Genomic DNA, 23,468 nt, shown 5'->3' with positions numbered 1-23,468 from the left:
TCAGGGTGTGCTGTATGGTTCACACAGTCATTCTTTTGGAAACCCATCTCTTAGGGTTATTTTACGGCGTTCATTTAGGATAATGGACAATATGGATTTCATGTTCCGTATCTTCCTCCGCGTCGTGCCAAGCGTGAGAACACTGAAAATCCTAGGTTCTCGGGTATAGTGACGGGCACAATCATTTCCCCGCATATGGCTTTCCGAATGCAAAAGCCCTTCCATATAATACTCCTAATCCTTCAAGGTTCATCATTTGGTTCTTCCTTTTCCGAGGTCACCTCCTCCAACTCGCCCAGCACACTCCGATATTTCCGATCACAGTACAACAACCCATACTCTCCCTCCTTCTGACTGTTATTCACCTTGGTAACCTCCCCAACCCACACCTCATGATCACCAACCTCCACCGTCCTCCGCACCTTACAATGCATCTTGACCAACGCTCCCTCCAATACCGGCTGCCCCTCCCCCGAAACCTTCCACTCATATCCCATTGCCCAGGGATCCTTAACGTCCTGATCCCCTGAGGCAGTATACTCTGACGTCGCGAACGCCGCGCATAAATCCGCGTATCGTTGACTCGCGGGGAGGATATGTACCACGAACCGCCCTGATCGATGTAACAGCCCAGAAGCCCGTGACGGAAGTCGTATATTGAAGCTGAGTAGTGGTATAGGATGTAATGACAAGCTCGTTAGACTCGATAGTGTCAGGCCTCGTCTATTTAGTGGTGAGTTCGGGTCGGCGGTGGTAATGATTACGACTGGTTGTGGGAGGGAGCGCATTGCTATTCGAGTCGCTTCCGCGGCATCGGGGCGATTTGTCGATGTTGGTGTTGATTGTGAATTTGGCTGTGGTATAGATGTAGAGAAGAACCGTGATGGTCGGATCAAAGGTGATCCGCCAGATATGATCCCGGAGACAGCGGAGAGGGACCGCTCAACAGCGGAGCAGGCAGCATATGACGCGTTGAACATACTAACTCGTCAATTGAATGGACGAATCCTATACAGGACAAAGCAAAACCTCCTCAGACCGACCAGCAGCTGGGAGTTTTGGGTTTTTTGATCAGTGCCCTCCAGGTCAGGGACTTCATACGTCCGCGGGTCATGTACGACGCTGCAGTATGATTTTCCGTCGCAAAATTCGGGAGGAATGTAACGAAGATATGTGCGGAAGGGTATACCCATGCCTGCCTGGGACGGCAATGCGGGGGTTTGGCTGCGAAAGACCACGATTCATCCAAGTTCGTATATGGTGGCGGACTGCAAGCAAGATGGGACGACGCCGGCACTTTAGACATTCAAGAAAACTGCAGAGGCATAGAGCAGGTTTGAAGCTTGAAGAAAAGAGAACCCAGGCACGGACCTGGTTTGGGAAAATGCAAAAAATACCCTTGCTCTGATATACTATGGGCGTGCCCCCCGTTTCACCTTGCGTACTGCGTTCTGCGTATGCATATGTCGATTCTTGACATTCATCTGACGCGTGCTATTGTATCATTCAAACTCCAAGCAGCACTCTGATCTTTCGATCACTGTCTCCTCCATCTCCATCTTCGCACCCGCACCCTCCTAAATCTGGTGCAACTTCCCAGCATGGAACGGCGACCAAATACCTCTAACACTGGAATTCGTACTCTGCACCACGTTCCTCGCCTTAATCTTCTTCAACTTCACTCCACTTTGATCCCTCAACAACTTGCACTTCTCCAAAATCTCACTCGGCGTCCCGTTCCGTACACAAATCACCTTTTCCCTGCCGTTGATGTATGTGCCGCGGATGATTGGGTGGTGGGCAGGTCGTGGTGTGACGGTGATTTCGACGGAGGGGTGATCGGCGGCGAATTGTTTGAGGTTGCGGAGGAGGAATTCGTTCATGCCTCTGGAGGCACCGGCCCAGTCGCAGTATCCGAAATCGAGTTTTCGTAGCTGTGCAGTTTGTTAGACGGTGAAACGACCAAATGAGCCGGGGGCAAGACCAACCTGAAGGATGTATGATCCGACACCATTTTGAGAGGTTGCGACCTTCTTGAGAGCTTGTACGGGCATTTTGACGGACTTTTCTTGTTCATATATCGACTTGCCTGGAGTCCAAATTTGTGTGCAGTTTCGATGCAGGTGTTCAGGACACGTGCAGGATCCCCCGGGCCGCCTCGTATTTGAGGAGGAAGGAGTTGTCGAGACGGGAGTTGACCAAGGGAACAATTGCAAAATCCACGAAATTACCGCAGTGATATGCCCATTGCAATTCATGCACTTCCATCCCGTTTCAAGCAATAAGTTAACCCGCTTCCCACGCTTCTGCATAACGTCTATGTCAATCTATTCGTCATCCTCCATGTCAATCTCCTCATTCCCATCCTCCATGCTCCTATTAATCAACGGCTTGATCACACTCTTGAAATAAGGTGGCGCAGGCGTAAACGGATTCTGCTTCCTGACTTGTTCGAAGTAGTGGGGGTAGATGTTTCCGTCATATCTCCCGATCGGAGCGTTGATGAAGAAGTCTGTGCGTCTTCAGTTAGCTTCAATGCATGCAGCTGAGCCCAAAAAGCACACCTGAATAGTTGAACGAGTCACAGAGGCCGATAGCGTTCATCCTGACCTCCTTGCACAACTCATTCACCTTACTCCTGACCTCATCCATCTGTCCCGGAGTGAAGTACCCAGCACTCAAGAATGCGCCGGCATCCTCCTCGATACTCCACAACGCATAGAGTAACGCAACATCCATCAAGACTCTTTTGAGAGACTCAGGCGCACCACGGATCCTTTCAAAGAATTGGGAAACGAGGTAACACTTAACATGAGTCTTCGCAGCCGTGAAGCGAAGCTGTGAAGTCTCCTCGTAAGCCTCATCCGCTGAGAGGCCAGTAGAACGGAGCCTCTCAAACTCCGCTCCAGCCTTGTTTACAACACTCGCGGCGACCGCATCCCAGGCCTGTACTCAATATTAGCCTCGAAACAGAATACGAAGACCTGCATGTACGCACCTCACGAATAACCTCAACCTCACCCACACCCCTCTCCCCACACTTCGCTCCCTTCAACTCAGCACCCTTGGAGAGATACCTCACACCCTCCGGCAACTTCTTCCCCTTCTTCGCCTCCCTCCAGCTTCCAATCAAAGACCTACCAGCCTGGAGCGCAAGAACGGCGTTATCACCTTCCCACGTACACTGGACACTGAAATCCGCATGGGCGTTCGCGAAACCGTTGTAGGAGGAATACCCGTGTCCACCACAGGTTAAGCGACAGGTGTTGATGGTTTCGAGACACGCCCAGGTGCAGAATGCCTGTAACTCATGCCTTAGTAACATTTCCCGGATACACGAGTGGAGCTACCTTAAGTCCGGCGGAGGTCGCATGGACCTCCTTCAAACTATCCACGACTTCGGCCATACCGGCCTTATCCTCGGGATTGAGCGAGTCGAGCTTCGACATGAGGTTACGGTACATCACCTCCATCTGGTCACCGGCGAACTGCATGGCAAATGTCTGTACCACTACATCAGCATCCAAGAAACGGTATGGCGGATGTTGTGAAAATACAAACCTGAGCAAGCAAAGGCATCAAACGACGTTGATGAAGAGCGTAATCAAGAATCTTACTCTCAATCTCACCCGGCTTGGAGGAGAACTGTCTCCTCACGCCCGCGTAGCGAATTCTGTCACGAACGTTAGCAAAGAATGCATCTCCTCAACTCGATTCCACGACATACGCGATAGTCAAAACTCTCTTGCTCACACTCGCCGAATCGACAACCATCGAGACACGTCCAGCAATCAACGCACCATATGTCAGTTGTGCCATGGCTTCACTCTTCACCTCGCCCGTCCTCGTGACCTTGATGTGCTTCATCAGCATATAACTCCTCGGGATCCTGACCTGGCTGAACTGGATGAACCCATTGTCAATCCCATCACGACCCATCTTCTTGCCAATATCACCGATGGTGACACCTGGCCTGAGCGAGTAATCACTCGGATCACGAAGAGGCACAACGAATGACTTAACCCCATGATCCTTCTTGTTCACGATGAGTCGTGCAAAGACGACAGAATGCGTAGCTGAATGAGCCGCACCTCCAATCCACCATTTCGTCGCCGACAAACTTGGAGTGTGGATCACGAACTCGTCACTCTTCGGGTCGAAGGTAGCGGTGGTCTCAAGTCCCTGCACATTCGAACCATGTCCAAGCTCGGTCATAGCGAAACACCCGATCATGCCATTGAGCCCCGCTGCACCTTTCGAGATCCAATACGACAACTGAGAAGGCGTCGCAGAACCTCGTAACGCACCAAAGAACAATCCATAATGCACACCGAACCGAGTAAAAAACCCAGGATCCACGACACTGATCAGATTCATCCTCATCATAGTCACAGTCTCCGGCTCACTCGTAACATAATGAATTAAACTCTTAAACTTCATCATCGTTCTCTCCCGAACCTGCTCCTTGTTCAAATCATACCAATCGTCATTCTTGAATACGGGGTCACGCTCGATTTGGAGCATGATCTTTTCCTTGAGTTGTGTGATTTTGGCACCTTTGTCGATGAAGTAAGTCATCTCACGGATGGGAAAGGAGGTACGTGAGCGTTCTTCGTTCATTGCGAGGACGGTGCTGTTCGTAACCAGTCAGTCTTTCGAAAGAGGCTTCGTTTGTACGTAACATACGAAGCAGCTGGATTAACTGTAATCGGCTGTCCCGAAGGAACAACCTGCTGAACGACAGCATTCAGCCTATCGTGAGCCGTCATTGCTGGAGGTGTATGCTGGTTCTTGGGGGTGTATGCTGGTGTTTATATGCACTCGAGCAACGTCAATCCCCGGATGCGTACGCGGGGCCGATCCGATGCAGTAGCGCAACGCATGTGGATTCAGCTCACTTTCACATGCTGCAACACTGGGATTAACCTAACCTACATTACAATTAACTAACTTTTATATCCCGAAGCTTCGTTTTCGTTAAGCACGAGTAACTTCGCTCCCACTCCCGTGGCTCAAGCTTAAGCTCCTCTCCCTCTCATTCACCTTCATGTCTCCCGCACTCTTCCCAACGTGAACAGTCACCGGCTCCATTCCAGGCGCCTCCACGCTCGGTCTGCCATCATCCGCCTGGATCTGTGCTTTCATCTTTTCGGCCTCAATCTCATCCCGCACCCACCTCTTGAACAGCGGCACCAACAACTGCGCAACCAAGATCTGCTCTCCCTGGTACAACACCAACGGAATTGTCAAGATACCCTGGATGTTCTCAGGACTCGTCGTGTACTGAGTATGAATCAACGGGATACCAAGCGCGACCGTCTTAGCTGCTCCACAGAAACAGATGGCGATTGTCTCGCGCTTGGTGAAGCGGAACCAGCGGGCGGCTTTGGCCCAGACGGAGTGGTTGTCTTCAGCGTACAGACGTTGGGGGAGGAATGAGAGACGTGCGAGGGCAAAACAGATGACCGTGAAGAAGGTGTAAAAGCCGATGTTGCAGAACACGACAAGAATAACCGACTCTGTCGAAATGTCTTCGAACGAATGCGCAGCAAAGGCATTCGAGAAAGTGGCCCTGTACATAACCACGTTAGCATGATGCGAATGGCATTGTTTGCGGGCTACATACCATACAAGCAGCACCAAACAGAAACTTCCCACTTTCGGCAACTTGAACGTATTCAACGCCCACTTCACTTCCTTCGGCCGCACATTCTGCAACACCTGTCCGACAAACAACGGAATGAACACACTCAATCCCAACTGCTTAAACACATGGCGATAGATATCCGCACCACCACTCAACGGCTTTCCCTGACTCATGTTACCCGACAAGAACATCTGCACGAGTGCCGGGGTGATGAAGGTACCCATGATATTCCCGATAGTGACTTCAATCAACGCAGCCGAATCATCTCCATTCGCCGAACGCGTCATAACAACATTGGAGGACACAGTCGTAGGCGTACACCCGGTAATGACCATACCCACAAGCACGTAGAAATCAATAGTCTTACTCTTCGCCGCCATCACAATCTGCACGACAGCAAATATAATCGCCGGGGTAACCAAAAAACTCAACCCCTGTGCAACCAAATGCAACTTCCATTGCTTCGCTCTCGCAACCAGAGTCTTGGTGCTGATCTGCATTCCGGAAACCAAGAAGATCAAAGCGACGGCGCCGTATTCGACGGAGTATTCGGCGCGGACGTGACCGCCTTCTTTACCGACGGAGGGGAAGAGGTAGGCGAGGAGGATCATGATGCCGAGGGCGAAGAGGAACCATTGGTTGATGAGGAGGTCGAGCGCGAATTGCCATATTCTCTTGAGCAGCGCCGGCCGCTGTGTTGTTGGTTCGCCCATTGCGCTGTGAAGTGTGGCCTTTTCGCGATCGAGGACGAGGCCGTCCTTCGAGGAGGTTTAAAGAAGCGTCACGACATTTCCTCAGGCGTCGGGAATGTCGGATCCATCCTCACTTAGGCAGAAACAAGCGGGGAAGTGTAAACGTCCAGTGCCCAGCCGAATTGCGCGCTCGTCGACCTTAGCGCTTCTTAAAATCTGATAGGGATGTATATCGATGGGAGATACGCGGAATCAATGATCAACGAGATGCAGAGATATGAAGCACAGCCCCAATTGCATTGCATTTTGATAAAGCTTGTCTAAGGAGTATCGAACCATAGTCTACTGATAGAAAACAACCTTCCCGCTACTCGTCCCACCAACAACCCAATCCTCCCTAGGATGCCACTGCACCGCAGCCGGAACCGCCGTAATCCGCGCATCCCCCTCTCCCAACTTCCCGACCCTCTCCCCAAACCTCGAATAAACATCAATATTCCTCCTCATATTGCCTATGCACAATTTCTGCACTCCACTCACGGGGTTTTGGTGCCACTGTCCCCGGAAAATGGTGACCCAGCGTCCGACCTGGTTGTCGTGTGGGATTTTATGGCTAGGAGTCATGGCGCCGAGGTCCTTTGAGCCGGGTGACCAAGTTGTGCAGGTGGGTTCGGAGAAAATCGTGATGGTGTCGTCATAACTCGTCGCGGCGATCTGTCCCGCCCGATTCCAGTACGCAGACGAGATACTCTTATCCGTAACATACTCCCCCACCATACACGGGTGCCTTCCCCCTTCCTCCCCACTCTCAATCTTCCTGAAATCCCAAACGCGCAAACTCCGTTCATTTGAAGACGTAACAACTAACCACGGCGCGAGTGGGTGCATACTCATCCCCCCGATCTTCTTATCGTGGCATTGGAACGTCTCCAGCTCGGTGCGAGGGGCGCGGGTATCGTACCTATGGACCCGGCCCGCGAAGTCAGAGATGTAGACGACATTGCCTTCAGGTGTGATCTCGCATGCGGAGATGAGGGGCGCTTCGTCCTCATCCTCATCCTTTCCCGGCGCGAAAATCTCGTTTGAAATGCCGGCTTGCAGGTCGAGGAGGCGGACAGAGGCGTCATAGGATGTCGTGTAGAGCTTTTGCGCGTTAGTGGGTGAGAAAGCGAAAGAGGAGATCGTACGGTTGTGGGGTCGGAATTGGTGGATGAGGGGGAGTTCTGCGGCGTCCTCTTCGTCTTCCTCTGCTGCCTCGCGTTTGGAGTCTGCGTCCCAGATACCCAGTACACCGGTCTTGTCACCTGCCAACACAAGCTTTCGCGTAGAGTCTGGGTGCATGCCGATATGGTAGATCCGCTCCGGGGTAATCCTGATCTGATTCGGTTCCCACCGTTCGTAAAGCTTCAACCCACCGATCTTATCCCTCAACTCTGCCAACTCCTTCTCATCACTCTTCTCCCCAGAGACATTCTCCACCTCCGTCTCCGAAGTCTTCGAACCCTCCTCCACTGCGTCCGCGACAGCAGCAGCGGGCCACCCCCCAAACATCTTCTGCGCACTCTCCCAGCTCTCTCTCGAGCTCTCCGCCAGAATATCCGCAAACTTATGCTCACCCCTCATCCGCGTCTTCTTCAACAACCGTTCCGCCGCCTCCTCTTCCGCGGCGCGTTTGGCGATGACCTCACTTGTCGCAGTAATGCCCTGGAGACGCGCGGAGGTTCGTTGAGGGACCGGGGAGTCGCGTTTTGTGCGCGGCGTACGGGTACGAGGAGTCGCTTTTGGTTTTGAGGCGGGAGCAGCGCGGGGGGCTTTGTGTTCGGGTTGGGCGAGTTCGAGTTCTCTGGATCGGGAGTGTCAGTAGAGTAGAAGAGAACGCGACGGAAAGACAAACAATAGCAAGGCTTTGTTGCGCTCGATGTTTGCGAGACGTTCGCGTTCATATTCAGTCAGCTCCGTCATGGCTATGTTGTCTGGGATCGCGGAACTTCTCCATGAACAAAAGTCGCGTCGAGAGGCGATTCAGTGATGTAGACGTACACCGTATATTCCAGGGACGTGCAGCAAGAAAATCCAAGGTGAACTTCCGAAGAAATAAACAACTTTGACGAGAAGATGAAGCGATCGGTGCCTTCGAGGACATCTTGGAGATCGTGTATGGCAAGAGGTTGGTCCTGTTCGTTCGCTTTTGTCAGATCGCTTGGCTGACCACAGTTTGCAGTTGTATCAACGCCGCCCACGGCTCGCATCTCTTTACCACAGCACCCCCATCTCCTCCGTCACAACTCTACAGCATCGGCGAAACCCGAGGATGATTCGCCCGATGCTTTCTCTTCAGAAAGTGAGACTCGGGATTCGACATCAGATCTTGTCTCTACGACCTTAGACCAGTCCGCAGTGGAAGCGGAATTCAAAGACACAACGAAGGAATCGAAATCCGACAACCCATGGGCTTTCCTGTATGAAGACACCATGGCTAAACCCCAAAACCGCGCTTCCGACACGACCAGTTTCCTGAAGAGAAGCGCGGTGCAACCTAGAACAACGAATCGTCTCATGAAGAAAGCGGGAGACGAAGCACGTACGATAACACGGCGCGAAATGGACATGTTCTCCAAGATCTTCGATACCATTCTCGCTGGAAAACCGGCTAATACTCCGGCATCACGGTCAGGGGGTGGATTGGGTGGGTTGTTTGGACATTCGTCGTCGGGGCTCGGTGAGAGGAAGGATGTGCTCAGTTTCGGACCGGGTGGGGGTCGGTCGACAGATTCACAGGCCGTAGAGCAGTTAAACGCCTACCCTCCCTCACTCCGTGCTTTCGCTGCGAAAGCAACTGGACTTCCTAGTTGGGTAGGGAAGGAGGCAAAGAAGACCCTGACCGAAGCGGAGCGTCAAGCAGAAGAAGCACGAGCAGCAGAACTGGACGAACTCAGAACTCAAATGCGCGCCTGCACAACCAACCTCGAACTCTCCGAATTCATCGACACCAAGATCTTCGGCAAACTCGAAGCCGCAGAATCTCACGAACGCGCTGCCCTACTCTCACCAAATTACCCCCACCTCATCCTCGAAGCCATTCGTCTCCTCCGCCGGCAGTTCGGATCCTACCCCTTGGCATCCGCAACGTTCGACCGCGTAAAGCGTTTGGGTCCTGAGAGTTATGTCATCGGACTCACCACAAAAGTCTACAATGCACACCTCATCACCCGCTGGCTCGGCTGGCACGACCTCCACGACATCCACGAACTCATCCGCGAAATGCGCACGAACGCCGTCGAACCCGATACCGAAACCGCCGATATCGTCCGCGAAATTATCCTCTCCATCGAAGCTGGACGCAGGAAGAAAACTGTTGTTCTGAGTGAGGAGGATCTATATTTCATTACAGAGTTGGATAAGAGTCGGTTTGGCATGTTGAAGGAGATTGCGAGAAGGTTTGAGGAGGCGGCGAGTGCGATGAATAAGGCTGAGGGGGCGAGAGTGCAGAATCAGTTGGTGGAGATGGAGGAGAAGTATGAGGCGGAGGCGGCGGCGTTGGCGGCGGTGAAAGCGGAGGAGAGCTCGGGGAAGGCGACCGCGACAGAGACGGTCTACCAGCCTCCCGCACCCGAGGTGGAGCGGCCCAAGTCGAACCCGGCCGATGATATGGACTTCTTCAAGAATCTCATTCACGAAGACACTGAGCAGGCGTTTAAGGCTGACGAGCCTGGCCGCACGTCCTTTTCTTCAAGAAGATTGTCAGAGGAGGCGAGTGGTGCGCAACGATAACGGTCGATCCCACTGAGCACATAGTTTAGACGGTTGGAAAAATATCGTGTTCATATACTCTAGTCATTGTTGGCATTCGGCGTTAATGTTTAGGGGTATTGCGGATCATTGCATAGGAAATTCGTACGATATCCATGTTCTCGGGCCTTCCCACGGTATCGATATCGATCATCTTGAGTGAGCGCTTGCAACCACGAGCATGCCAAATTTTCCTACAGTTCTGAAGATCTTCGTGGTATATCGGGTACCGTCTGCCTGTGTGTTCTTTACACGACCGTTCGCAGGTCTTTTGTCCGTGCTCTCTCAATCCCCTTCTGTGCCGCCTTCCAGATATTCTCCTCAACTTCCTCAACCGACTGTCCCGCATCAACAACAGCCCAATCTCCAGCATCCCTCTCATCGTCTCTCAGCTCCAGAAAATCCTGACGCACCTTCCGCTGCATCTCCTTCTTTTCATACCTCTCCTCTCCATACCCTCCCCGCTCCGCTGCCGCCTCCTCCGAGATGTCTAAGAAGATGGCAACATCCGGCCTTGGCAAGCCCACATCCGGTGCACGACACCACGCACCGTCCAGACCCTTCGCCCTCGAAAAGGCGATGCCACTGTAAATATATCTATCAACCACCACTGTCACACCAGCCTCCAGCTCTGCTTTGATGGCACTACTCGCCTCCCATCTATTTGCCGAGAACAAGAGATGTACCGCGTGGTCATCGAGATCGGAGGTGGAACGGAGGTAGGCGTCAATCATGGTTCCAATTGGGGTTGTACGGTCTGGGAATTTGCGGAGGAGGGTGGGGGTGGAAGTCTTGAGGCGAGTGACGAGGCGGTCGCATTGGGTGGATTTACCGGCTCTGTCGAGGCCTTCGATGACGATTAGAGCTCCTCGGGGCATTGCTTTGGGAACTTTGATAATGAATGTTGTTGTCGGAGGGAGTATGGTTCTGGTTATCGATAGGCAATGGCAGGTACACGGGAAGGAGAGAAGACAAGAGGTGAAGACGGCGTTTGAGGAAAGCAGAGTTTAAGGAAATGATTCTCCGTGCTACGGAGGAGGGGATCTATGGAATTTCCTTGGGTTTCGCTGAACGGGTCGTCGAGCTCAGCGCGCACTGAACGCTCTCGAACCTTCTCCCATGTACAGTAGTGCCCTGTGACGGCTGCGGTATAAAACCAAACGAGGGCCGGAATATACTCTTCACCCATCGATCTCATAGAAGAGACAACCACAGTCATAATGTCCGCAGAATCAGAGACGTTTACCTTCCAGGCCGAGATCACTCAGTTGTTGAGTTTGATCATCAACACTGTCTACTCCAACAAGGAGATCTTCTTGCGTGAGTTGATCTCCAACGCCTCCGATGCTATCGACAAGATCCGCTACGAGTCTTTGTCCGACCCTTCGAAGCTTGACTCTGGTAGGGACCTCTACGTCCGCCTCATCCCTAACAAGGAGGAGAAGACCCTTACCATCCGCGATACCGGTATTGGTATGACCAAGGCTGACCTCGTCAACAACCTCGGTACCATCGCCAAGTCCGGTACCAAGGCTTTCATGGAGGCTGCCATGTCTGGTGCTGATATTTCCATGATCGGTCAGTTCGGTGTCGGTTTCTACTCTGCTTACCTCGTTGCCGACAAGGTTGAGGTCACCTCCAAGCACAACGACGACGAGCAGTACATCTGGGAGTCTTCCGCCGGTGGTTCCTTCACCATCACCCAGGACACCACTGGTGAGTCCCTCGGCCGTGGTACTTCCATCAAGCTCTACTTGAAGGAGGACCAGCTCGAGTACCTCGAGGAGAAGAAGATCAAGGAGATCGTCAAGAAGCACTCCGAGTTCATCAACTACCCCATCCAACTCGTTGTCACCAAGGAGACCGAGAAGGAGGTCCCTGCTGATGAGGAGGAGGTCGCTTCCACCGATGATGACAAGAAGGCCAAGATCGAGGAGGTTGACGAGGAGGAGGAGAAGAAGCCCAAGACCAAGACTGTCAAGGAGACCACCACCGAGAACGAGGAGCTCAACAAGGTCAAGCCTATCTGGACCCGCAACCCCTCCGACATCACAGAGGAGGAGTACGCCGCTTTCTACAAGTCTATCTCCAACGACTGGGAGGACCACCTTGCTGTCAAGCACTTCTCCGTTGAGGGTCAGCTCGAGTTCAAGGCTGTTCTCTACATCCCCAAGCGCGCTCCCTTCGACTTGTTCGAGTCCAAGAAGAAGAAGAACAACATCAAGCTCTACGTCCGCCGTGTTTTCATCACCGACGAGTGTGAGGAGCTCATCCCCGAGTGGTTGGGCTTCGTCAAGGGCGTTGTCGACTCTGAGGACCTTCCCCTCAACTTGTCTCGTGAGGTCTTGCAGCAGAACAAGATCCTCAAGGTCATCCGCAAGAACATCGTCAAGAAGGTTCTCGAGATGTTCGCTGAGATTGCTGAGGACAAGGACCAGTTCAACAAGTTCTACGAGGCCTTCTCCAAGAACTTGAAGCTCGGTGTCCACGAGGACTCCCAGAACCGCGCTACCCTCGCCAAGTACCTCCGCTTCACCTCCACCAAGTCTGGTGAGGAGATGACCTCCCTCCAGGACTACATCACCCGCATGAAGGAGCCCCAGCAGAACATCTACTTCTTGACTGCTGAGTCCCTCGCTGCCGCCAAGACCTCTCCTTTCCTCGAGATCTTCAAGAAGAAGGACTTCGAGGTCATGATGATGACTGACCCCATTGACGAGTACGCCGTTACTCAGCTCAAGGAGTTCGAGGGCAAGAAGCTCGTCAACATCACCAAGGACGGTCTCGAGCTCGAGCAGACCGAGGAGGAGAAGGCTAAGGCCGAGGAGGAGGCCAAGGCTTACGAGACCTTGTGCAAGTCCATGAAGGAGATCCTCGGTGACAAGGTTGAGAAGGTCGTCATCTCCAAGACTTTGACTTCTTCCCCCTGTATCTTGTCCACCGGCCAGTTCGGTTGGTCCGCCAACATGGAGCGTATCATGGCTGCTCAGGCTCTCCGTGACTCCTCCATGTCCTCCTACATGGCTTCCAAGAAGACTCTTGAGGTCAACCCTTCCAACTCTATCATCACTGAGTTGAAGAAGCGTTTGGCTGACGGCTCTGCCGCTGACAAGTCCGTCAAGGACTTGACTGTCCTCTTGTACGAAACTGCCTTGTTGTCCTCTGGCTTCGCTCTTACCGAGCCTGCAGACTTCGCTTCCCGTATCCACCGCATGATCGCCTTGGGTCTTTCCCTCGGTGACTCTGAGGAGGCTCAGGATGAGGAGATGCCCGAGTTGGAGACTGCCAACGAGGGTGGTGAGACCGGTGGTCTTGAGGAGATTGACTAAAACGAAGGGACAAGAAAAGGGTTATGAGGTTAGATAGTTGAGAGATACCATGGTTGTACGTTATTGGATAGGGTTTGGGTTATTTTGCATCATTTGGTGTTTGGTTACAGAGTTAGACGACTGACTCTCTAATACACTTGTTCGCTATCATCATCTATCTTGTTCCGTCCCGACGTTGTAGACTGATTGTGTGAACTGTAGAACAACAAGAAATTCCTTGTTTCAGCATAACTATGCTAAATCATCCCTAACGTGACCCAAAAATGCTAAATTTGTGCAGTCATGCCTTATAACTTACATCATATCCTCAGCCCTCCTCCTATTCTGTCTCCTGCCACCAGAAGGTGCGGCACCGTCCGAGCCTATCATTCTGCCACCTTGCTTTCCGACCACTTTCTCCGGAAAGAGATCATCGCCCTCAGACCTGGTCAGTCTTCCAGCATCGTTTGCGGGTCCCAGCCTGTCCGCTAAGCTACTTGTCGAAGGGCCCAAACGGTCAGCCAGGGAGCGGCCAGAGGGTGCAAGACGGTCAGCAAGAGTTGTGCCGCGTCCGCTCTGAAGGAGGGAGTCGGATGCTAAGCGACCGCTGGTAACCTTCTCAGGGAACAAGTCACCTCCACGTCCACGCGAATGCGCTGAAACAGAGACCTTTGCGGGGAACAAATCGTCGTTACCACCGGCCGCTGCGCGGACTTTGCTGGGGAAGAGGTCACCATCATCGCGTCTTGCAGCCTTCTCCGGGAAGAGGTCGTCATCAGCACCGCGCCTCCTGGATCTATCCCGCCCATACCTCCTTCCTGGGCTCCGTGACCGGCTGTATGTCCTGGCATAAGCGTCCGGTGAACGTGACCTCGAACGACCCCGGCGCCTGTACTCTCCCCTGCTCCCTGACCGAGATTTGGAATACCGTCTATCACGGCTGTAATCCCTTCTTCTGTAACTATTCTCCCTGTGACCACCTCTCGGACGTCTTTCCCCGTTCCTGTCGCGGTCCAACTCTTCCTTTGGTGGGTTGAAGAGGTAGTACCGACTTTGCTCCCTCGCTTTCGGTACCTTCTTGTCACCGACCCGAGCAATACGCGCTTGCAGCTTCGTGATTTTTCCGTCCTTCTCATTGTCTTTCACGTCACGGAGCACGGTAGGGTCTGCTGGTGTCTGGGCAGCCTGCACGGTGAAAGCAGCCAGTGCAGCGGCGGCGGTTTGTCCATCGAGGTAGATGAGGTTACAAGAGCTGTCGTTCACCCATTCGACTTTCTTAAGCGGCGCCAAGGGAGCATTCCCGTTTGCCCAATCCGTGATTGCATCAGTGGAAAGTTCATCGACACCTCTCAAGTGGATGGCTTCCTTGCGTATTTCGTTCGGGTCTGTTATGAATTCCTGTTAGTAGGCGTAGTGATCGTGATATGAGAGAAGTTTACGAACCAGCTTGTGCATCTCCAGCGTTCGTATTATAGTAGTTGTCGATCCTGCTCTGCACACTCCCGAGCACTTCTTGCGCTGCTGGATCAGCCTGCTGAGCCTGCGCATTGTTGAGCGCGGCCTGCTCATCATAGGTGAGCGTCTCCTCATCCACATCCATCTCCATATCAATATCAAAGCTGTCCTGTGGTTCAGCCATGCCTGCCGTAGAATCGATGTTGTCCATCTCTCTGCGTTCGACGCGATTGCGAACGTGAAGGTAGTAGTCGTGACGCGGTCGAGTTAAACACTTGGATTAACACAAGGTAATTAACAGTACCTAGGTGAGTTTAATACCCCAAAGAACCAGTTCAAATATACTGTACAAACTACAAGAACATAAAATAGAGAAAGCATGATACGCTCAAGAACACCGACACCAAACGAAATCCTTAAGTACACACGCCAGACCAACCACCACCCAAATACAATGCAGACCATCCTCTGCCCAACACGTCCCGCGCCAGAACTCCCACGCCCACAGCAAGAGCACTGTGCACCACAACAGCCGCCACGATCCTCCAAGTCACGGCTGCCGTCCTCCCATCTCCAGTTTCCTCCTGAGTGTCTTGAGCTCCGGACAGGGAAACCAGTTCCTGTGCACGAGATTGATTCGCCTGTGCGCTTAAGCCCGGATGCATCTCAACAACCTCACCCAAGCGCCCAAGCAACCACTTAACCTGCTCACCACCAACAATCCTCTCAAAGTCTTCCCTCTCCTTTCTCATTCGTTCCTTGATATTCTGACGCATCTCTTCAGACCACTTACTAAGACGAGTCTGCGCCGCACGTTCTTCGCGTACAATGCGGTCTCGGGCGCGAGACATGGCGTAACCTTCAGCAGAGGATGCAACGGACGACAGAGTAGTCGAGGTGGTTGGGGTTGTTTGCTGAGCAGCGCGCCAGACCAGGAACTTCGCTGCTGAGCTCGCACGCAACCACTGTCCCATCTCCTCGCCGAAGATGCCCTCAATCAGAACCTCAAGCTCACTCTCCACCAACGCGGCAAGATCGTCTCCAGATTTACCCTGCTCCTGATCCGAAACAGATGCGACAGAAGCAGTAGACCGCATAAGGACACTCGCATCCATCTCCACATCCACGCCTTCCCTCTTCAGCGTACTCACCGCCAAAGGCGAGAGATTTCCCGGCCCCTCCCCACCCCAATTGAAGCACTCAATCCCGGCCTCATCAAGCTGTGCGTTGATGTTCTGTTTCAGCGCCGTTATCTGCGCATCGGTGAGGGTATCCGACTTTGCGATGATAGGTACCAAATTCGTCAAGGGGGCCAGACGTCGCATGTACTCGATATCGACGGGTTTTAACCCTGTGTTTCACCATTGCGTCAGTGTTCCGCTCCAAAACGGATGGGATGGCTTTGCTTACGGTGCAAGACGAGATACAACACCACATCGACAAACCCAACTCCGCTTCCGACTCCTGTACCACTCAAGATACTGACTACGTCTTCCGTTGTCGCATGTCCTAGATCAGGACTCAAAACGCTGTCCACGCGGGCAAACTGGGCTTCCAAATAGGTCGTGACATTACTCACGCAGTCTCTGAACTAGACCCGCTCTGATCAGTTTCTGGCTATCAGATGTAGGGAAATGGTACATACGTCTGTAGCAGCTCCGTACCCCTCGGTATCAACCCAACACATATTCCTCTCCAGAACTCTCTGTTGTTCAGGGTTACTTAGACTACTTGCCATACTCGACCTACGCCTCTTCCTCGCAGAGCCTAAAACGGATGAGTTGGCAGACGTAATGACGTCCGGCCACCATGCCGGATACGCCCTCGTACTTGCCCAGGTCTCCTTTATCGCCGTCATACTCCCTCCAGATCCCGACAGAGTAGTAGTGACTGAGGCTGATCTCGAACGTCCGGTAGACGAAGCTTCGTCCCACCATACGACATCCCTGCTTCCTTTCAGCACGGCTTCGACGAGAGCAGTCTTTCCAATCCCTGAGTCACCAACGACCATGATGCGGATCCTGCCCATCTTCTCACCCCTACCCGTCGATTTCTTGGGTGCAGGTAGAGTGATGGTCGGCATCCTGAGAACACCTGGCCTTGGTCTTGGGTTACTCTTTGCACCGGGCTCGGAAGTGGACGTCGTAGAACGAGGGTGAGGAGGGTGTTCATCGTCAGAGACAGAGCGGGAGGAGGACGCGATGGTTGCTGGGATTGAGAGGGGTGATCCTGGTGTTGACGAGGAGGCGGTAGAGTCCGGGCGCATCGGGGTAGTTCTTGGAAGAGAGGATGGTGGAGTAGGGAGGGAGGCAGGACGCCAAGGCCGTGAACGTTGTCGTTGGCCTTCGCAGGCAGCCTGCTCGACTTCATCTTCTTCATCATCTTCATCTTCCGCAGCCGAAGACTCGCTTTCGGAGCGGTACCCCTGCTGCGCGTGGTGATCGAAGAACTCGTGCATGCTCCCCTTCCCCCTTTCACTCTCCATACTCCTCACACCAAAATCATTCTGCTCCTCTGTGCTGCCATCTCCAGTGTTGGGCCTCCTCGCTTCCCAGGGTGGTTGGGTGGTGATGAAGTAGCTCATCTGTTGTGACTCAGGCCTTGGCGTACGCGTACTACTGCCATTGGAGCTTCCCTCACCAGCCGTTTCACCGCCTGGAAAGAGTGATTTCAGGCTAGGGATATATGCCTGTGCTCCGCGCTGTGACGGAGACATGTTGACTCGGTGTATGGGTTGACTATCGGACGTGTCGGGGTGGGATAAAGGAGATGTGGGTGATAAGCCGGCCGCACAGGTGAGCGTGAGACACGGACGAGGAAATGGATTTATAGGTATTTGGCTTCAGTTGCGAAGCGAATCCGAGGGTTGTTGACGGGGTAAATGCTGTTCAGAAGGGAGCCACTCCTGAAGGTTGACTTGGTTGGTGGTTAGGACTGAATGGCTCACATGCCCGTCTCAGCTGGGTTGTGCGGTGATCATGTGGCTCCCGACATACGTGTGGTGCAATCGATAGCCGCCTGATCACGATATCGATAAGCAGGCTCGGGTTGGGATAAATTAGGAGTTGAAAGGACTTGTCTTTTTTGTTCAGACAGGAATATTGCCGTTTACTACATGTATGTCTGTGAATACGGCTTCACCTCCCTTCTTTCGTAGCCCCTGTAACGTCGCCAAAAACATTGACATTCCCGGGCCCGGTAGGACCGCCCTCAATCTCTCGCAGGTCTACGCATCTCCACCTCGACCTTACGCGCAACAATTTCCGAGCATTCATCTTCCAGTTGCCGTTCATGCTTCTCCTCTCGACAGCACTCTTCGCCTACTACTCCATATGGATCCTCCTTATGCCCTTCGTGGACGCAGACCACCCTGTCCACGCTCTCTTCCCACCACGTGAATGGGCAATACGCATCCCAGTCGTCATCTGTTTACTCGGGATGACTATTGTGGGGAGCTTTCTGGGTATGGTGATGATTGGGAGCGGAAGTGGGAGTAGAAGGCCAAGGATGGGGAATGGAGTTGCGAAGATGGGAAGTACGAAGACGACATGAGTGAGTTGCAAGACGAGAAGAGGGTAAGGGAAGAGATGCATGCGTCGAGGCCGAGGTGCCATGGCCAGCGAGTACGAGAGCGGGTGAAACACTTCTCGTCGACGAACGCAGGATATGAAGGTTGGAATTTCGGTGACAACGTAGTGTAAGGCAGAACCTGTCATTCCCAAGTGAAGCCGTCTGCTCGGTGCACATATAACTGAAGTTGCGCGCTTGGATCTTCCCCCGGGCGGTAAATGCTACACGCGTCGGGCAACGTAACGAAGCTGCACAGGCACGCCGCCGAATGCAGCGTACGTACACCGACATAACCGTCCCCAAAAAATCGCACTGAAGGAAGATGCAATTGTCGAAGAGGTTGTTGACAAGGGAGAGCATTGGAAACGGCGATATTGGATCAGTCCACTCCATATACGGAGCCAAAAGCTGGGTGGAGCGGTTGGACATCCAGGCTGAACTCGAAGGACACTTTGGCTGTGTGAATGCATTAACCTGGTCAAGCGACGGAGAGTTACTGGCGTCTGGATCGGATGATACACGAATTGTCATCTGGGATGCAACGAATAACTTTGCGCAGAAGAAGGTAATTCAAACTGGGCATACACAGAACATCTTCAGTGTGAAGTTCATGCCGCATACTGGGAACCGAACACTCGTGTCCTGTGCTGGTGATAGCGAAGTACGGGTGTTTGATATCGACTATGATGGACCCAGATCCTATGATCAGAGCTCTGCGTCACAAGTCTTCCGGTGTCATCAGGATCGGGCTAAGAGGATCGTCTGCGAGAACTCGCCATATACCTTCCTGACATGTTCCGAAGATGGCGACGTACGGCAATTTGATCTCAGAGCACCACAACATCGCTGTGAACGAGGATCAGATCGCGAATGCGCACCACCCCTCCTCTCCTACCGTTCGTCCTCAATCGATCTGAATACAATCACGTTGTCGAAACAGCAACCTCAGTATTTCGTTGTCGGCGGTGCGCATTTACAAGCTTTCTTACACGACAGACGCATGATCGGACGAGATATGCGGCGAGAGTGGGGTGATCTATCGTACACCCCTACGCGGTCAACTCAATGCGTAAGGAGATTCTCGCCAAATGGAGAGGAGATGACAAGGAGAGGAAGTCACATTACAGCATGTAAGCTGGGCGACGCAAACCCGAGGGAGCTGGTGGGGAGCTGGAGTGCCGACTTCGTGTATATGTTTGATATCCATGGGGATCCGGTGGATGCGGCGGCGAATAGTCGGGGTGTAAGGACGTCGACTGCACCTAGACGTGGCCCGGCGAATGGGGAGGGGATTAAGAGGAAGAGGACGCAGAGTCAGGATGTTGATGATGTGGGAGAGAGTTCGACTACGAGACCGAGGGATGAATCGCCTGAGGATGTGGAGGAACCGACGGTGCAGGTAGGAGTACTGAGTCAGCAGTCATTCCTGGAGCCAAGCGAAGGCCGAACGAGTTCTCGCGCTCATCCCACTACACCTCGATCCCGTTCACATGGTCCGCCGCCATACGTTGCTGATCCACCCGACTACGTCGATACCTCCGCATTGCCTGACCGCGTATCCGCACTTCGAGCAGCCCTCTTCGCCCCCGAACCAGAATACCCCGCTGCTCGCGATCTCGCATTCGACATCGCCAAGGACATGCGATCCCTCCTCACCTCCGGCCCGCCGCCTTCAAACCGCGTCCAGCGCAACATGGCCTTAAAGTTCGTTCGAGCATGCGGCGCCATCGCACATACCATCGCACAACCCAACATCGACTCGCAACTCCTATCGATCCAAGAGGGCTGGAGTTGGCGGTATGATTTCATTCGCGCTGTTCTGGGGTGGTTGGCGGATCCGAAACTACCTGTAGAGCCGATGTTACCGGAATACCCGCCCGAGGGGGAGGATGAGGTATATGATATTGTGAGAGGAGATGAGGTGGTGTTTTCAAGTGAGTGGGATATGGCGAGGGCTTTTGTTAGGATGGCGACGCGGCAGCCTCTGGCAGCGGAGAATGAGGAGCCAGTTGATGAGGAAGGAGGAAGTCGGCCCCTGACACCGAGTGATGCAGCGAAGAGGTTCTGGACGAATGTTTGCAGGAGCTTGGTTAGGAGCGAGGGGGAGGGGATTGATTATGGCTTTCTCATGGCGGCGTGGCGGAGTACGGCAGCTGAAGATCTGGAGGAGGACGTGGATGGAGACGGGGATAGTGAGGAAGAGGAAGAGGAAGAGGAAGAGGAGGAGCGGGAAGGGGATATTATGTCGTCAGAGGATGAGGATGCCGACGAAGACGATGATGATGATCGGATTTATGGAGGTCGGCAGCCTGAATCTGGGGTTCCTATCGTGGGTCCGACGAAGAGGTTCTCGGGGCACTGTAATGTGCAAACGGTAGGATAAGCACAAAGCAGACTGGCGCCGTGATTGCTGACCTTGTCATGCAGGTGAAAGACGTCAACTTCTATGGTTTAGACGATGAGTACGTCGTCAGCGGGTCTGATGACGGACATCTGTTCATTTGTACGATTATCACGCTCCAGTATGGTATTTGAAACTGACCCAATATTCGTACAGGGGACAAGAAAACTACTCGAATCGTGAACATCCTCAAGGGTGATGGCGATGTCGTCAATGTGGCACAAGGGCATCCATACACCCCCATGATCGCCGTCTCCGGCATTGGTCAGAACCCCATACCAAAAACCTACGAGCAATGCTAACCAAACAACAACAGACAACACCGTCAAGCTCTTCTCCCCTGCTCCCCGTCTACAAGGCCTAAACACACGCCGCGCATTGCACAAAGAATACCAGATTTGCGCAACAAATGAAATGCACAGACAACAGGTATCGTTCCCCATGTCTTATCGACTCTTCCTCTCCCTCGTTCCCACGCTGTATGTACTAAGACATCATTTAATATAGGTACACTCCAATTCGATGGTATACATGATATTTGGCTAATAATTGACTTTGTGCGAAAAGGGGATGCAGCATACGGTTTTGACGAGAAGTATGATGGCATCATTGGCGAGGAGGATTAGGGTTGTGAGGCAGGGCGAGGCGGCGGATGGGGTTACGCTCAATTTGGATGAGGAGAATTGTAGGATTATGTGATTCTGGCTTGTAGGAGGAGTTTGGTTTTGGGCGAAATTTTGTCATTTACGGGTGTCTTTGCGGTTGCTTAAGGAAACATACCATAGCTGAGTTACGCACAGTCTTATTGTGAATTATATTATGATGTTCATCATATCATGGGTAGCTCTCTGCGCCTATATGTCGTTGGTACCTAGGTCCTACTCGTCCTCCCCATCTCCACTGCTTGCCGCCACAGAAGCATCCGAATCGTACTCCAGCGCATCATCATCACTGTCATCGTCAGCCGCGAAGTCCTCATCAGGAGACTCCTCATCCTCATCATCGTCAGCACCCCTCTCCTTCATGACAACATCCTCATCATCGTCGCTCATGTCCGCCTCCTCAGCCAAAGCTTGCTTGATCAACTGCGTTGTATCCTCAGTCATCTCGTTCTTGACCTTAATCGACTTCAGCTTGAGGTAAGTAATGAGCGGTGACTGCTCCTCCTTGTTAATATTCGAGAGTGCAATCTCGCCCTTACTGCCACTGAGGGTGAAGGTAAGGTCGAACGTTCTGCTCGCTGAGCCGCCGCCAACACGAGATAGAGTAACGTATGAAACGTCAGAGATAGGGACATAAGTAGTCGGCTTAGGCACAAACAAGAAACTCTTGTCGAGACAGAAGAAGTGTCCCTCGTTCGCCTTCATGGAACACTTGATACCCTCCTGACCGTGTGCACCACGGAACGCCACACTCGGCGTGATGACCTTCTTGCTGGTCAAACCTTTGAAAAGCGAGCCCATGACTTCATACGTGGGCTGGTCGTACTTCTTCTGCAACTTGTCCTTGTATTCACGCTCGAACACATCGTCTTCCAGGTTGAGCTCCACCTCGCTCTCTTCCTCACCAGGCACCTGCGCAACCAAGAATGGGTATCGAGTCTGCCCTTGTCTAAGCGGGGGTTCCAATCCAACGACGAAGAGAATATGCTGAAGGTCTGGCTTCGGGAGGAGGAAGAGACGGGAGATGGAGGTGTAGGGGAGGGTGTAATCGTAGGTCTTTCCGCGGAGACGGAGGGAGGAGGGGTAGAGATCGATGTCGTAGCGTCCACGGGGGGTGAGGAAGAGGGTGTCGGAGAATGTGACGATGGATTCTCCTGCGACGGCGCCGATGTCTGCCTTATCCTTGATAGCGTTGTATAGTGCCGTTGCTGCGTCGACTTGTTCACCATCTTCGGCTTCGTTGTCAGAAGCGTCCTCGTTGTTGGCTTGTCCGGGTACGAAGAATCTCATCTCGACCAACTCGTCCATATCTGCAGCGTCGTCCTTGTCACCCGAATCGCCTGGAAGAGCAAATTCCAGCACGACTTCATTCTTTCCTGAAAGGTTGGTGTTCGCAACGGTCGAGAGAGGAATTTCAAATGCTGGCTTCTGCGACACATTGAACACGAGCTCTTGTCCATCGAACTCCGTCTTTCCCCAATTCCAGCCTCGAATAGCGTGCTCTTTTGACTCCATGCTCAATCCAAAGTTATCTTTCAGCGCCTCCTCCAAACTTCTGTGATCCTGCTCCTGGAAACCGTCCATACGAATGAAATCACCCTTTCGCAAGACCAACTTGCACTCCCACCCGCGAGCTGCCTTTGACCATGTTGCACGTTTCAGATCGGAGGAGGCAATTGTGATGGGGTTGCCGCCAGTGGAAGACTTCCAACCGAGACCAGACGACGCAAGTCGGAGCTTTCCGTGCGACTTGGAGAGGTTGAAGTAGATATTGTCGAACTGAGTGATCTTGTTCTCAACCATCGTGACGGAGGGACCCTGAGGGAAGAATGGAGGAGTTTGAGGAAATAATTGTGCACTTGAATTTGGGCGACGCGTTGGTGCCGGGCAGTCGCCCTCGGGCCCCTTAATGAACAATAAGACCGCGTTTATTCTCGCTGGAAT

At 52.9% G+C, this 23,468-nt stretch overlaps 13 protein-coding genes across 13 annotated transcripts; 4 read left to right on the top strand and 9 right to left on the bottom strand.

Moving 5' to 3' along the window:
• Positions 1-97: 97 nt before the first annotated feature.
• SAICODRAFT_31348 (uncharacterized protein) lies at positions 98-983 on the bottom strand (the record flags this gene model as incomplete). Its single annotated transcript, XM_019167896.1, has 1 exon — positions 98-983. One exon carries the CDS (start codon positions 978-980, stop codon positions 243-245), a length of 738 nt encoding a protein of 245 aa, XP_019022520.1. The 3' UTR covers positions 98-242.
• A 412-nt stretch (positions 984-1,395) lies between these two features.
• On the bottom strand, positions 1,396-2,093 carry SAICODRAFT_95532 (uncharacterized protein). The gene is made up of 2 exons (XM_019171982.1): positions 1,989-2,093; positions 1,396-1,934 (listed from the first exon to the last, which is right to left on the bottom strand). Exons 1-2 carry the CDS (start codon positions 2,052-2,054, stop codon positions 1,578-1,580), a joined length of 423 nt encoding a protein of 140 aa, XP_019022519.1. The 5' UTR covers positions 2,055-2,093; the 3' UTR covers positions 1,396-1,577.
• A 234-nt stretch (positions 2,094-2,327) lies between these two features.
• SAICODRAFT_59875 (acyl-coenzyme a oxidase 2) lies at positions 2,328-4,620 on the bottom strand (the record flags this gene model as incomplete). The annotated part of the gene is made up of 6 exons (XM_019169719.1): positions 2,328-2,512; positions 2,565-2,951; positions 3,004-3,301; positions 3,351-3,503; positions 3,562-3,673; positions 3,728-4,620. The coding sequence occupies 6 exons, from the start codon at positions 4,618-4,620 to the stop codon at positions 2,328-2,330; spliced, it is 2,028 nt and encodes a 675-aa protein (XP_019022518.1).
• Positions 4,621-4,893: 273 nt separating this feature from the next.
• SAICODRAFT_95528 (uncharacterized protein) lies at positions 4,894-6,508 on the bottom strand. Its single transcript, XM_019171981.1, has 2 exons — positions 5,627-6,508; positions 4,894-5,572 (listed from the first exon to the last, which is right to left on the bottom strand). Exons 1-2 carry the CDS (start codon positions 6,358-6,360, stop codon positions 4,978-4,980), a joined length of 1,329 nt encoding a protein of 442 aa, XP_019022517.1. The 5' UTR covers positions 6,361-6,508; the 3' UTR covers positions 4,894-4,977.
• A 101-nt stretch (positions 6,509-6,609) lies between these two features.
• On the bottom strand, positions 6,610-8,331 carry SAICODRAFT_72682 (WD40 repeat-like protein). Its single transcript, XM_019170789.1, has 2 exons — positions 8,234-8,331; positions 6,610-8,182 (listed from the first exon to the last, which is right to left on the bottom strand). The coding sequence occupies exons 1-2, from the start codon at positions 8,299-8,301 to the stop codon at positions 6,682-6,684; spliced, it is 1,569 nt and encodes a 522-aa protein (XP_019022516.1). The 5' UTR covers positions 8,302-8,331; the 3' UTR covers positions 6,610-6,681.
• A 165-nt stretch (positions 8,332-8,496) lies between these two features.
• SAICODRAFT_9053 (uncharacterized protein) lies at positions 8,497-10,110 on the top strand (the record flags this gene model as incomplete). Its single annotated transcript, XM_019171701.1, has 2 exons — positions 8,497-8,506; positions 8,561-10,110. 2 exons carry the CDS (start codon positions 8,497-8,499, stop codon positions 10,108-10,110), a joined length of 1,560 nt encoding a protein of 519 aa, XP_019022515.1.
• Positions 10,111-10,376: 266 nt separating this feature from the next.
• On the bottom strand, positions 10,377-11,006 carry SAICODRAFT_36444 (deoxythymidylate kinase-like protein; the record flags this gene model as incomplete). The annotated part of the gene is made up of 1 exon (XM_019168501.1): positions 10,377-11,006. The coding sequence occupies one exon, from the start codon at positions 11,004-11,006 to the stop codon at positions 10,377-10,379; it is 630 nt and encodes a 209-aa protein (XP_019022514.1).
• Positions 11,007-11,326: 320 nt separating this feature from the next.
• SAICODRAFT_95518 (heat shock protein 82) lies at positions 11,327-13,457 on the top strand (the record flags this gene model as incomplete). The annotated part of the gene is made up of 1 exon (XM_019171980.1): positions 11,327-13,457. The coding sequence occupies exon 1, from the start codon at positions 11,349-11,351 to the stop codon at positions 13,455-13,457; it is 2,109 nt and encodes a 702-aa protein (XP_019022513.1). The 5' UTR covers positions 11,327-11,348.
• Positions 13,458-13,751: 294 nt separating this feature from the next.
• SAICODRAFT_9050 (uncharacterized protein) lies at positions 13,752-15,102 on the bottom strand (the record flags this gene model as incomplete). The annotated part of the gene is made up of 2 exons (XM_019171699.1): positions 13,752-14,821; positions 14,880-15,102. 2 exons carry the CDS (start codon positions 15,100-15,102, stop codon positions 13,752-13,754), a joined length of 1,293 nt encoding a protein of 430 aa, XP_019022512.1.
• Positions 15,103-15,228: 126 nt separating this feature from the next.
• On the bottom strand, positions 15,229-17,820 carry SAICODRAFT_20763 (uncharacterized protein). The gene is made up of 3 exons (XM_019166320.1): positions 16,537-17,820; positions 16,302-16,482; positions 15,229-16,242 (listed from the first exon to the last, which is right to left on the bottom strand). The coding sequence occupies exons 1-3, from the start codon at positions 17,605-17,607 to the stop codon at positions 15,308-15,310; spliced, it is 2,187 nt and encodes a 728-aa protein (XP_019022511.1). The 5' UTR covers positions 17,608-17,820; the 3' UTR covers positions 15,229-15,307.
• Positions 17,821-18,182: 362 nt separating this feature from the next.
• SAICODRAFT_46525 (uncharacterized protein) lies at positions 18,183-18,368 on the top strand (the record flags this gene model as incomplete). The annotated part of the gene is made up of 1 exon (XM_019168860.1): positions 18,183-18,368. A coding segment is annotated over one exon (186 nt), but the record flags the coding sequence as incomplete, so codon positions are not given.
• Positions 18,369-18,613: 245 nt separating this feature from the next.
• Positions 18,614-21,521, top strand: SAICODRAFT_155670 (WD40 repeat-like protein). The gene is made up of 4 exons (XM_019165576.1): positions 18,614-20,835; positions 20,889-20,964; positions 21,019-21,291; positions 21,430-21,521. The coding sequence occupies exons 1-3, from the start codon at positions 18,784-18,786 to the stop codon at positions 21,162-21,164; spliced, it is 2,274 nt and encodes a 757-aa protein (XP_019022509.1). The 5' UTR covers positions 18,614-18,783; the 3' UTR covers positions 21,165-21,291; positions 21,430-21,521.
• A 219-nt stretch (positions 21,522-21,740) lies between these two features.
• SAICODRAFT_36439 (SSrecog-domain-containing protein) lies at positions 21,741-23,327 on the bottom strand (the record flags this gene model as incomplete). The annotated part of the gene is made up of 1 exon (XM_019168500.1): positions 21,741-23,327. One exon carries the CDS (start codon positions 23,325-23,327, stop codon positions 21,741-21,743), a length of 1,587 nt encoding a protein of 528 aa, XP_019022508.1.
• Between the last annotated feature and the right edge of the window lie 141 nt (positions 23,328-23,468).

The sequence above is a fragment of the Saitoella complicata genome, assembly GCF_001661265.1.
Source record: "Saitoella complicata NRRL Y-17804 unplaced genomic scaffold SAICOscaffold_20, whole genome shotgun sequence".
Lineage (NCBI taxonomy): Eukaryota > Fungi > Ascomycota > Saitoellomycetes > Saitoellales > Saitoellaceae > Saitoella > Saitoella complicata.
Note: the sequence above shows the minus strand (reverse complement) of the source record. Positions and strands in the feature narration are given on the sequence as shown.